We start from the raw sequence: 12,999 nt of genomic DNA, 5'->3' as shown, positions 1-12,999 counted from the left end.
GAGTTCTGTAATCTTACTGGAGAGAAGCAAATTTTCCTCTGTTTGATTAGAATCGGGTAAATGATTCAGCAAACATTTTCAAATTCTTTTTTTAAACTTACTTTTTCCAATTAACACATTGATAATAGTTATGAAATCATTTTATTTCAATTGCCCATTTGTTGATTGATATGGTTTATCAGTTATTCAACAACTATCTGAGATCATCATTGTTTTGAGACCAAAAACATTCTCCAACTCAGTAAACTGAGCTTTATTAATGAGGCCTGTCGAAGCAACAGTGTTCTTCCTGGGAGAGAAGAAAGCATGCAATTTCAGAACATCTCATCTTTGTTAGTTATTTCAGCATTAGGTTAATTATATTTGTGTAATCATTAAACAGAGAGTGAATGAGAGTAACATGGAGATAGTATGCAAGGAAATTATCTCAGATTGCACCATGATAGATTTAGATTGTGCGTCAGGAAAACTTATCTTCACAAAATGGGTAGGCGAGCATCGGAACAGTCTGCCCCAGGAAGCAATGGAGACCCCATCCCTCGAGGTATTTAAGAGATGTGTGGATGTGGCACTAATGGACTCGGTTGATGATTGTACTTTCTGACTGTAAAGATCTTTTCCAATCTCAATAATTCTATGATTCCATGATTATGTGCTACACTGAGCCCTCTCTAGCACATTACTTGGTATGCCCGGTAAGTATTAAAACTGGTGCTTTTTTTACCTCTGTTCTCTTACGCGTTTGCATCATTCAGTTATGCATTCTCTCTATTCATACACTGGATAAAATGTCATTTGCACAAGAATTATTCCCTTACCTATCAACAATGGTTTATTTTTATTCTGTGCATTGCTACATTCACGTTACATTGATTTCTCTACTGCATTATTCCTGGCTAACAGTTTCTGATCTCACTTGATGATCACATAACAGGGATGCTTAAATCTTTGTGGTTGGTTGCAATCATACAAAGCCATTTTCACAAACACAAATAATAACAGAGATGCTACAAGCACTAGTGTACATAGAGATATTTATTTGAATGATAATTGAAACCTCACCAAGAAAGGGTAGATTGGCTCATAAATCAGATTTAAGAAACATTTTGTTGACCTCTACATCCTGCATTCAAGATACAGTGGGTTCATTTTAAGATAAACTGCTTAGCAGCAACCTTTTAAAATATACACTTGTATGTTTAAAAATCCTACTTTATTTAATGCTTTACAAAACACAATATTCAATTGTGTTTTATAATATTTTATTTGCAGCTATGAAAGCTCATTAAAATATGTGAATAGTATTTCCAAAGCTCCATTTAAGCTGTTTTCAACATTTGTGTCCTTAAGGTTTTCATTCTCAGGTGTCAGGTTTTTTACATACTTGTTAATTCCAAAACGAACACAAAGGAAAAATCATACACACACACACACACACAAAACAGTTCAAGAGGTCTTCAGTGAAGTACTGAGAAGATAAAGCACCAAAATGACTGTATCTGTAAAAAACTAACCGTTATCAACAAAACTAATAAAAAAAATAAGCATGTCATATTTTTGAGTTACTCAGTCAGAAACAAGTTGTATTAAGATTTGAAATGGGGCTAGAACTTTTGTGTGAATATGACAATTCTATCAAACTCAGAATCCTACACTTTCTTGTTCCTTGACATTATTTCATTCAGTAAAGCACTCCTGTGCTGAGAAGAGGTCTGTGGATCTTGCAAACAGAACTACTCCTTAAATATTAACACACATTCTACTCCTACTTCAAGAATTAGGATATATTTGACAGTCCATAGCTTAACATAAAAAAACATTTCTCCTTTAACGTTATGTTTCAGATTTATTTTCATTTACATTATCTTGGACATTATTCTTAGGAAAGTCATTAATCTCATGCATACTTTTGAGTACGCATTAATGATTTTAGGAATGATTATAAATGATTTCAGGAAGATGAAATTTAAGAGAGGTTTTCTGTTATCATTCATATTATGCAAATATTTGACATTTCTGTTTCTGCTAGGGTACATTATCAGCACACAGAGAACTCAACTTTGGGTTCCTATGTATTAAAAAAGTAGCTAGTGCACCACAAAATGGAAAAGAAAATGATTTAGAATATATATGCAAGCTTTTAGTACGTCAGAATTCAGAGGGTATCATTTCTATAATTCTTGTTCCTACCATAAGTGAGAATTTTACCTGAATGTTTCAGAGTTAATGTGTATACAAATTACAACTATAAAAGAACAGTTCAAGATTTCTGCCTTTATTTTTCTTTTTTTTAAAAAAAAAAAAAAAGCTTGTTCTTCTGCCCATCTATTAGATCGTATTTCTTCATCTTGAAGGAGAGATAAAGATATAGTGAACACTTTTACAGTCCTTAGCTAGAGCTAAAAGGACACAGGAAATATTGAATACACATATTAACTGACTATTTTTGTAGGAGTCTAGCACTTGACACTCTTTTATATTGCCATAATTAAAGTAAGTCGATGGGTCAATTAAAGTGAACTTTTCAGTATTAATGACCTTTGATTACACCCAGCTGAAGAATCAATGATATTAAGCCAGGACAGGCTAGAAATACTGATCCAGAAACCTTGTAAGGTAGGCAGACATATCATACAATGAAGTTTGAATGTAAAGATAAGAAAGGTTATGCCATATATGCAAATAAACATAACTCTGTTTATAAAATTATATAATACATATTAACAGATACATTCATCTAAGCCATCTCTGTTAAATGAAGTTGTAGCATGAAACACAACCTAGGTTTCTTAAAACTAACTGGTGTTGATGCTTACTCAGATATTGTAATTACCAGCAATGTCAGGGTTGCCCATGTTATGTTATGCTAGACCTATTTTCAGCAGCAATGCTTTTATTTACTTATTATTTTCAAAGCATTCACTGTTCTTGACAGATCCCATTTTCAACCTGTATCCATCAAATAACATTGCTAAAAGCGGACAGGTTAGCCTAGCTGTGGCCCAAATAATTTGGTGAAAGGTCAACAGTGTTTTAGGGGGAGAAGGAGCCAACTCAGCTGTAAGTGCTTTTCAAAGTCTCACCTTTTGCTTTTCAAATAAGACATATTTGAGAAAAGTCAAGAAAAGCCAGCTGCCACTGTACTTTCGAACAACTATGCAACAATAGGTGAGCACGGCGAAACAACAGAACACATCTAAATTCAGTGCTACACTTCCAAAACATCACAGGAAAAAAAAATAGTTTAAATTAGTAGAAAAGAAAAAAATGTGGCATTGTCATTAGCGTATGCCAAAGAAAGGATGGATAGATACGTTACTGGGACATTTATTTATTTGTGAACACACAAGTCAGTAGCAGCATAGTTCATACTAAAAGGATACTTCATTATTTTATTGCAAAGTGTAGTGTTCCTGATATTTTTCCTGCAGTAAGTAGCAATACATCAAAACCCACATATTTAATTAGCTTATCTTGATGTCAGAAGACCATGACATACCGTAAAAAAACCAATATTGAATAGTGTTTAAATCCTGTAAGCATATTCTTGGGTATCCACTTGTTGTACTGTTAATATACATACAGAAATGACTGCCACTTATTACCAATACTAACAAAACAGTCAAAACTTCTTGTGTATGCATATACATAATATATACACACACTGTATGCATATGTATACATATTTACAATACTATATATTAATTGTATATCAATATGCATATAAATGTCTTTTTAAATATTTACAAACAATTACCATAATTTTCAGATTCAGTTTTATATTGCTTTCAACTGACTGAAGGGGCACATGGAAACAATGAGAGCATATGGAAATAGATTATCTGTTTTGAGACCAGATTGTGATATGCTTACTCACATTGAATAACTTATGAGGAATACTCCTTCTGTGGTGTAAAGTACTGTGAAGGAAGGTCATGATGTGGCATTCTGTATATACTCATGCCATTGGATATAAGTTTTCTTATAGCAATGACAGTGTTACATTAGAACTAATTCTAGGGCCTGATCATTTCATCCAGTTGTAAAGCCCACCACAGGACTGTGTTCTTGAAATAGGGTTACTCTTTGATTTACATAAACTTGTAACAAGCTCTAACCTCTCCTACATAGGAAGTTGAAAGAATGATGATTCAGGTCTTTCATTTCTGAGTTACTTATGCTGTTTAATTCATGACTTCATGCAACTTTTCAAAGTAGATTGCCAGTGCCACTCTGTATCCAAACAGTGTTTAAGCTTAGAAAAATTATTTGCTACTTAAGGCTGATGACACAGCTTATTTCACTAACTATTTTGCCTAGACGGTACCACGAATTTCCAAAGCAGGAATGGTTTTGTGCATGAGAGGTACACAGTTATTCACCCTCATTCACCATGCAGAAGAAAAAGGAAGAACAGCACTTCAAGTTTAACTATGAACATCTTTCTTGAAAAGTCTGAAGTTTAACTAACTCTCCCACCTTTTTCTGTCATACTCACATTGGTTTCAAATTCTGAGTTCCTATTAAAACAGCAGGGATTGGCACTTCAGAGACTCAAGCCCATATGCTAATTCCCCATCTTCTATCAATGTCCAACACTTGTACCCACACAGTCACACAAGTGGAGGAAAAAAAAAAAAAAAAAAAAAAAAGTTTGAAAAGCATTAACCCACTTTTCCTAGGAAAATGCCAGAATTGCATAGATAATTACTGTATGTACAAGCAAGAATATGCAATTAAGGCTCTTCTGGTAAACATCATGTACATAATTTTTCCATTGAATTCTGTGTGAACTTGATGGACAAGATGTTGGCCAGACCTACTCCTCAATTTTAACTTCAAGAAAATGCCGGGTGAAGGGGACAGACCTTTTATGATAAAGGTCCTGATACTACAAACACTTGTGGAAGCAAGTGGTTTTATGCATGGATCATCTGCAGAACCAGAAACTCTCACAACTCTTCAAATAAAAATACTCTTTTAAAAAAGAAAAATAAATGAAGTATCACCATATAAAACCATAATCTCAGCAATCTCAATCTGTATGGCTTATGCTGATGATTTGCCTGGATATAACCACCTGAGTAGGTTTGCCAATTATGCAATATATCTAACACTAAGAAACAAAAGTGTATATTACCATCTGCTCAAGTATAAATGCTATCAGACAAATTCTAGTTTCTTTCTCAAAAGTAAACATTTCCAATAATGATTACTTTCCAAGGCATGGTGACATTTCAATATATGGAAAAAGAATAATTTCACAAGGGATCTGTATTATATATATATGAATTAATATTATATTGCAAAAGAAAATACATAGTGTCACAATTACTTGCTTTAAAAAATTGCAGGACTAGTAGTTTATACCTCTATAAAATGGGAGTAAATCCACTGGCACTCCAAGTAACAGAAGATTCCTAGCTCACTGCCTTTTTTCCAAACTAACATCTTATTTTCATTTACAATCAGTTTAGTAAAATATCTGATTCCAATATTAATTCTCTTTACAATAAAACTGGAAAATAAAAATAAAAAATTGACAGATTGAACTAGTTTTTAGAGGGTCCGTGAATGTAGGGCAGTTTTACTTGTCATATTTGAACTCAGGGAGCAGAGAAGTTTCATATTTCATAACAATTAAGTAAATAGATTCCAGATTTGCCATGGAAACACTAACATTCATGAACAAACAGCTGCACATGATCACACTCTAGTCATACATTATTATTCTTTCAAACCTAATTCTGCAGTGAAACAGCTCTCAGCTTAAGTATCCCAGTCATACCTCCCTACATATTTCTGAATTAATCCTTTTGGACTGAGACCATCATCGTTCTCCTGGGATATAAAGCAGAAAAGATATCATTTACAAAATATAAGCATCAACACATACCATCTTTTTTCATCACAGATAAGCAAAATTATGGACAGAACACTTCTATGCTACTCCAGTAGAAAACTTCCATAGAAAATAACAACAGAAGTCACAGTAGATATCACAGTCCCCCATTTCTTTTGTAGTTAAAAAGACAGATTTAGAAACTTGGGCAGGGGGGAGGGGGGCTGAGGTACCTGATCCTACAAGATGTCGCATGTCTCCAGTGAGATCCAGCATTCTCTCAACTTCAGCCAACTTTGGTTGGAGTTACAGCTGTTCAACACATCGCATAAAGAGGTCTATAAACTCTGACAGATTTTTGCACATCACTTACCTGAATATGAAAGACACTAAAATTAAATCAGGCAAGATAATTAACATTATGCACACTCTGCACAGACTGAAGGCCATTTCTTGTCACACCCTGAAGGCCATATCTTGTTACAACCAGATTTCAATCTGAAATCAATGCAGCATAATATTGCCCTAAATATATAAATATTCTGAAGGTTTTCTCTTTTTAGAATTGCATACAGATATTTTTAGAGAGGAAGAAGTCCTAAAAAATAAAAACAAAGTAACATGGAAATACAAAGCTGATGGATATAAAACCCATATTGCCACCCATTCTTGTACTTATGTACCTATGTGCCCAGCCAATAACCAGCAAACAGTTCAGTCATGCCAGTAAAACATTTCACAAAGGCTCTCTATGCTTCAGGAGAACACGAAACAAATTTTTAATAAAATGTTAGCCTCAAAGCAATTCAGGAGATTGCATTTTGAAATGACAAGGAATATAGTATCCAAGCAAGAGTTTCAATAAAGCAGCTCCCCAAATAGCTAACAGAAAACTTGAAATGTGACACAAAAGCAGGATTTGCAAGTAACCTAACCCTGCAGTCACATTACAAGACAGTACTTCAGTGGCAATGAATTACTTAGATATAAATATTTACCCTAGACTGAAGAATGTAAACAGATCCATGGATATAATATAATTTGTCAATATCTTTACTGACGGAAATGGAAATGTTAACTCAGACAGGTCACTGATCCTGAAAGATGAGTATAATCAATTACTTTTCTACATGTCAATCATACACATAATTGCCTCACTTGCATCTAACTGCTCCCCAGCCTTTCATTTCTTGTTTCAAGGCACTGAACAATCATTTCTATTCACTTTTCATTCTTTTCCTACTGCTTTGTCACATTAACACTGCTTGTTTGAGGACTAGTCTGTTTTCTTCCTGATTTCCACAATATTGCCTGTCTCTGACCACAGAAAGGTGGCCCTTCTGTTCTCCTTAATGCCACTTTAAACCTCAGTTCTCTTCAAGGTCCACAAATTTCAACCACATTTTAATCAACACAGCATGACCCAAAGCTCACTAAAGTCAGTGAAAGTCTTTCTATTAATTTCAGTGGATTGCAAATTCAGACCAGATTGCTTCAGAAACTGAGGACTAAAATCCAGAGAAAGTAAAAACAAAATGATCTGTGTGGATATCTCTGTTGCTAATGGCAGACTGCCACTTGAAAATAGTCACAGCAGTAATCTATCTCAGATTAATGCCATTAATGAGTACTTCCAATACTTTCTTACAGACATCATGCAAAGGACCGAGGCCCTAATTTTCTTGTTACCTTTCTCTGATTTGGAGAAATGCCAAAGACTTCTGACAGAGCTTAAATAAACACACATCTAGCAAAGCAAACTAAGGAAAACTGACATGTTCATGAACCAGGTTAGTCAGTCATTAAAAAAAATATATTAAAAAACATTAAAAAAAACATTAAAAAAACCTCACAACAGTTAAAAAGTCTGTTAAGATAAAGGGAACATTTTCAAAGGACAGTGAAATGTTTAAAGTCACATTCTGATTTCTCACTGGTGAGTACTTGCAGTGCTATTCTTTCAAGGATCCTCTGTCTAACCCTACCTTATTCATTTGTGAACAATCTGAAGAAAAAGCATTTCAGAAATCAAAATTTACATGACTCCATTCTTTCTGTCTTTGTAGACACTTTGCCAATTATTCCCTCTCCATCTCTTTCCACCTCACTTCTCTAACATATCTTACAAGGAAAAATTAAATTACTTTTGCCCACTCTTCCTTCTCCTACTATTTATGTTCCATTTTTTCCCCTAAGTGCTTTTGGCTGTAATATCAGTACCTTTCTGCAGTCTCATAGCACCTCCCCCAAATACTATGAGGTACTCAGCAACTGGAACCATCTAGGAGATGCAATGCAATATACACAAATGAACGTTCAAAGTTGAAAATTGTTAAATCTCATGGAAAAAAAGCTATCATTATCAGACATTATCACCCATATAAAGCTAAAGTAATACCTCTTTAATAAAAGGTATGACAATACACTTAAAAAAAATTAAAAAATGCTTACCCCATATTGTACTAACCACGGTACTTTAAGGTGAGAGTGGAAATAAAAGTAACACTGCCCATTAGGGCATAACTATGCTACTTTTGTCAGTAAACAAAGCCTGTTTGAAGACCTTCACTAAAGGAGTGTATTTATTTAAACATTTTTATGCTGATATTTATAGTGAACTACACTCCACCCTCACAGCTTCAGGTATGGAAGGGAAACCCTTTGTAGAAATGAAATTACTGTTGAATCAAGGTTGCTAATGACATTGTTTAATACAAAAAAGGAGCCAGGAAACAGTACATTGATAGGGGGTGGAGTGTATTGTACATACAGAACAGGGGTGTTACTTCTATTCTGTCATCTGACATTGATGTGGGAAGAGGGAACAAAAACAAATGCATTTTCTTTCCAGCACTGAAACATGCAGAGACAAATTGCTTATTACAAGTTGTACGCAGCTCAGAGTAATAAAAATAGATTAATACAGATTTAGAAATGCCCCAGTATATTTTTTTAAATTTTATGTATATTTAATATTTTGATCTTTCACTTCAAAACTGCAAGTTAAGCAATGAGTGAATGGGATCTGAAATACAAACAAGGCATTGCTCACATCACATGAAAAGGCATTTTAAATGCAGCTGTAGATTCCTAAACTTAGACTGAATGGGATTCTTAGTTGCTTAGAATTTGAAATGCAAAATGAATGGCCACATTACATATATTTTAAGTGGAAATGCAAATATGCAATAAATCGCTGTTTAAAAAGACAACATGCAGAATTCAAACCTATTTTTTTTTTTTTTTTTTTTTGCAGGATTCTGTTGATTTGTGCATGAAGAGGTAGTGAAGCAGTGCTGCAATGAGAGTCACTAGGGCGACACAAACCCACTGCTCAAGCATCAGATGCTAGAGGCTGGACCTCCAAGGACCAACACTGAGTACACTGTTCTTCAATATACACCTTCAACCAGTGAATTTAGTTTCATGGAAACAGCTGCTCACCAAATTTTTCCATACAAAAAATAAAAAGGGTGATGGAAGCAGCTTATAAATTATGGTAACATTTAGCAGAGAGCTGCAGACAGAAAACAAAGACATTATTTTAAATGTGATCAGCTTCAGCCATAAATGTGAAAGCATTTTCCCCTGTTGATGTCTTGCTAGAGTTGGCTGGGATCAAATTTGAGTTGCAGTTATGGGATGAAGCAACAGTGTTGAGAAACAAAGCAAACAAGCACTTAGAACTCCCCCACCTGCAACCCCTTCCAACTAGCAAAGTACAGTGGATGCTTTTGGTTGGCTGCAAGGCAAACATTAGCTAAAAACTCATTTAGCTAAACCCACATCCATGGCCCCCAGTGTTTAAAATCTGTCATGGATTAAAGCCATGAAATAAAAATTAAAAAAATTTCAATTTGAAATTTTATTAGCATGTTGCTAGAATGGTCAACATCGATCAACAGGAGAGACTTTGTCCACACACTGAGAGAACAGCCTTTGTGCACCTCCCCCCTCTTTTCTTCCTCTCTCACGCGCTCTTTCAGCTTTAACACTATTAAAAGCCAAACAAAATACTGGCTATGGGTGTAAAGAACGCTGTTTGTTTGGAATGTTGCCATGGATCCTGCTTTCAGTCGCGTCCTATGGAAAGAGGGTGCAGCCGGCTGCCCCTGTGGCAGGCTGGGCTCCCCAGCAGGGCAGAAGGAAGATAGCCATGTACCCCCGCTGCGCACTATTCTTTCCCATCCACTATAGCCAGGTCTTTGATCACTCTCAGTTTGCCACTGGCATCGATTCTGCGCTTCTCACGTATTAGATCCTCCAGGCTGTGGAACCTCACCGTGTGCACCTTGTTCTCCGCCAAGTGGATCTTGAGATAGTACTGCTGCTGGGTGCCGGCAGCAGCCTGCAGCTCCCCCCCGGCTTTGAACTCCCGTTTTCCGAAGCGGCACCAGGCGGCGAAGCTCTCGGAGTTAGTCCAGCAGATCTCGTCGCTTTTTAAGCCCAGGTGCCCGCAGGCGTTTTGCACCACCAGCTCAGCCACCAGCGGGCGGAAGCGGTACCAGCTATTCACCACCCGGCCCACGTTGCCCGCGGCCGCCTCGTACAAGCTGTCCTGGCGGATCTGCCCCTGGTGCAGGTGGATGATCTGCCCGCTGCCCACGTACACTGCCCAGTGCGGCGGCGGCTGCTCCGACGGCCCCAGGTAGAGCAGCTCCAGCAGGTCCCCCGGCTTGCAGAGAGCAGGCAGCGCTGACACCGAGTAGACGCTCAGGTCCCCAGCCTGGGGGCCGCTGCTGACCTTGGAGAAGATGCATTCCTGGCCACGGAAAGCGGAGAATTGAGTCTCGTTCAGCACGAGCTGGTGGTGGAGGTGGTGGGTGGGCGTCTCCTGGCCAGGGCTGCCGGAGCCCTTCACGCTGTACTTGTCTGGCTGGCCTCGCTCGTCCAGGTCCTCCTCCTCATCCGAAAAGAAGTAAGCCACCCCGACGCGCAGCTCGTCTTTCTCGATCCCCGAGGGGTCCCCGGTCGGCAGCTCGCTGTAATTCAGGTGGGTGATGCGATCCAGTTGATTTCCCATCAATGACAGGGCGAGGCGAGGGCAGGAATCGCCGGATCTGGAGGAAGGGTGGGGTGGGCAGGGACAGAGAAAACGAGAGTGCAAACGGAGAGAAGGAAAGGAGGAGAGAAATAAATAAATAAATAATAATAATAAAAAAATCAAGACACATACAAAAGACTTCAGCGATTCCACCCCGAGCACCCATTCCTCCCCCGCTCCATCCCTCCCCTCCGTGCGAGGAGGAGACTCCCGGCGCTGATCCTTTCCCCACGCTCTCGGGGTGCGGGGCAGGGCAGTGCCCCGGGGTTCCCGGCTCCCCGGCCCAACCCCACGCCGCAGGAGAAGGCGGCTCCTCGCCGCCCGCCGCCTCCGCGCGGGGGACGGAGTTGCTTCGGGAGTCTCCGCTCTTCGCTCCGCAAGAGAAAGGGCAGAGAGAGTGCTGGGAGGGGCTGGCCCGGAGGGTCCCGAGCCCGCCCGCAGCCGAACCAAGCCGCTGTACATGAGAACAGGCGGCTGCAGAAGCAGGCGGCCGGAGAAGCAGGCGGCCTCGCAGCTGCCACCCGTATCTGCCCGCTCGTGCCTCGCATCTCGGCCAGGACCTTGCAAGGAAAAAAAAAACAACAAAAAAAAACCCACAAAAAAAGCATCCTCTGTCCCCAAAAGGAGTCCTTCTCACCCCTCTTCGTACCCGTGGTCGCCCAGCGGGTCGTCAAACCCCCCCACAAACTCCTTTAAAGTCGTCCTGTCCCCATGGGCGCTGCAGAGGAGGTGAGCTCCGTCCTCCCCACTGCGCGTCCAGCTCCTCCACCCGCGCCGCCCCGCTCCGCTATGGGCTGCTCGGCCCCTCCGGCGGAGCCTAAGTACCAGCGGCGCCGCTCCCGAGCCCGCCCCAGCCCCGCTCATTGGCCGCGCTGCGCTGCGCTGCGCCCGGTGGTGGCGGCTGTAGCGGGGATCCGCGGCGTCTCTGTCCGGCTTGGCCTCGCTGTCCCCAGCGCTCCACGGTTCAATTTCAGCGCCTCGTGGCTGGCCCCTGGCTGTGGCACGGAGGCAGGTCGGTGTGGGCGAGGCAGGGTTATCCGGAGAGAGAAGGTTCAAGCAGTGCGCTCACCGCTTTGCAACTGAAAAGAGAGCAGAAAAAAAAAGTAATTTCCATGATAAGAAGAACGCATTGGTTTTAGCTGGAGGGTTGTATCTATCCGAGAATTTCTTCATCCCTCAAGGAAATGAGCGCTCGTCTAACTTCAGAAACCTGTGTGCGATCTGAGCTCTGGATTTCCCCACGCTCAGACAAAACTGGCCTTTCCATAAGGCTGTTCTGCTCGCCTATTGCACAGCCCATTTTAGGAAGGGATGAGCTGCCCTAAGGAAGTGCCTTTCTTTTATCATCACCAGCACATTGAAATGTTGATGTTAGGTGAGGTGACACCTAGCTGTGGCTGTCCACATCTGGCTGGGTTGTCCTAAGAATTGACTAGAAGATGGGCTATGGCTTGTCTTACATAAAACATAAGATTGCCTGATGGTAGCAGTCCATCTTTTCCTAAAATACGTCAAATCTAAATCTACCATCTGTAGTAGTTAATACTAGTACATAGTTTGCATATAATTTTGCATATTATGAAATCCAGGCTTTGGAATAATTAGCTGATATGAGCACAATTTCCCTGTAAGATTGTGTTAGTGATGGGATTGTAACCTTTGTTCTTCAGAGAGCTCTTATCATGGGAACTTCTGAGAACTTAAATATTAAGATACTTCATGAAAAAAAAAAAAAGTAATTATTTGATTCATATGTGAGTCATATTAAAGCACCATTTTTATCTATTCACAGTGGAAACAAATTTGTTATATAAATATTTCTATTTTCAGTGCTTGTGGATACGAACCATCTTCACTTCTTACTCCCCAACTTATACTAATTGTTCACAGTCTGGTCTTGGGGTTTGGTTAAATAAGAAGAATAATGCTGTTGCTTTATTCTCATGATAGAGACATGCAGCTGTACCTATAGCGAGCTCCCATTTATCATAGTAACAGTTTCATGCCTAGGTTTATATGGGTCAAATACTGGATTTCTTATGTAGACATGTGTTTATTTCAAATGAACCTTTAATTTGACCATTCAAATATTTATATGGTTATCTTTCAAGGA

General features: G+C 39.3%; 1 protein-coding gene across 4 annotated transcripts; it reads right to left on the bottom strand.

Moving 5' to 3' along the window:
* Nucleotides 1-1,017: 1,017 nt before the first annotated feature.
* On the bottom strand, nucleotides 1,018-12,607 carry LRATD1 (LRAT domain containing 1). 4 transcript variants are annotated; one of them, XM_085542188.1, is made up of 2 exons: nucleotides 11,712-12,607; nucleotides 1,018-10,902 (listed from the first exon to the last, which is right to left on the bottom strand). In XM_085542188.1, exon 2 carries the CDS (start codon nucleotides 10,863-10,865, stop codon nucleotides 10,017-10,019), a length of 849 nt encoding a protein of 282 aa, XP_085398314.1. In that variant the 5' UTR covers nucleotides 10,866-10,902; nucleotides 11,712-12,607; the 3' UTR covers nucleotides 1,018-10,016. The 4 variants fall into 4 exon arrangements, with proteins under 4 accessions (XP_085398314.1, XP_015714941.1, XP_015714942.1 ...); XM_015859455.2 differs by lacking the exon at nucleotides 11,712-12,607 and adding an exon at nucleotides 11,524-11,677; XM_015859456.2 differs by lacking the exon at nucleotides 11,712-12,607 and adding an exon at nucleotides 11,536-11,677.
* Nucleotides 12,608-12,999: the final 392 nt, after the last annotated feature.

Source organism: Coturnix japonica, chromosome 3 (genome assembly GCF_054131305.1).
Source record: "Coturnix japonica strain WE chromosome 3, WE-NBRP24, whole genome shotgun sequence".
NCBI lineage: Eukaryota > Metazoa > Chordata > Aves > Galliformes > Phasianidae > Coturnix > Coturnix japonica.
The sequence above is the reverse complement of the archived record's forward strand: the minus strand, read 5'-3'. Positions and strand labels throughout refer to the sequence as shown.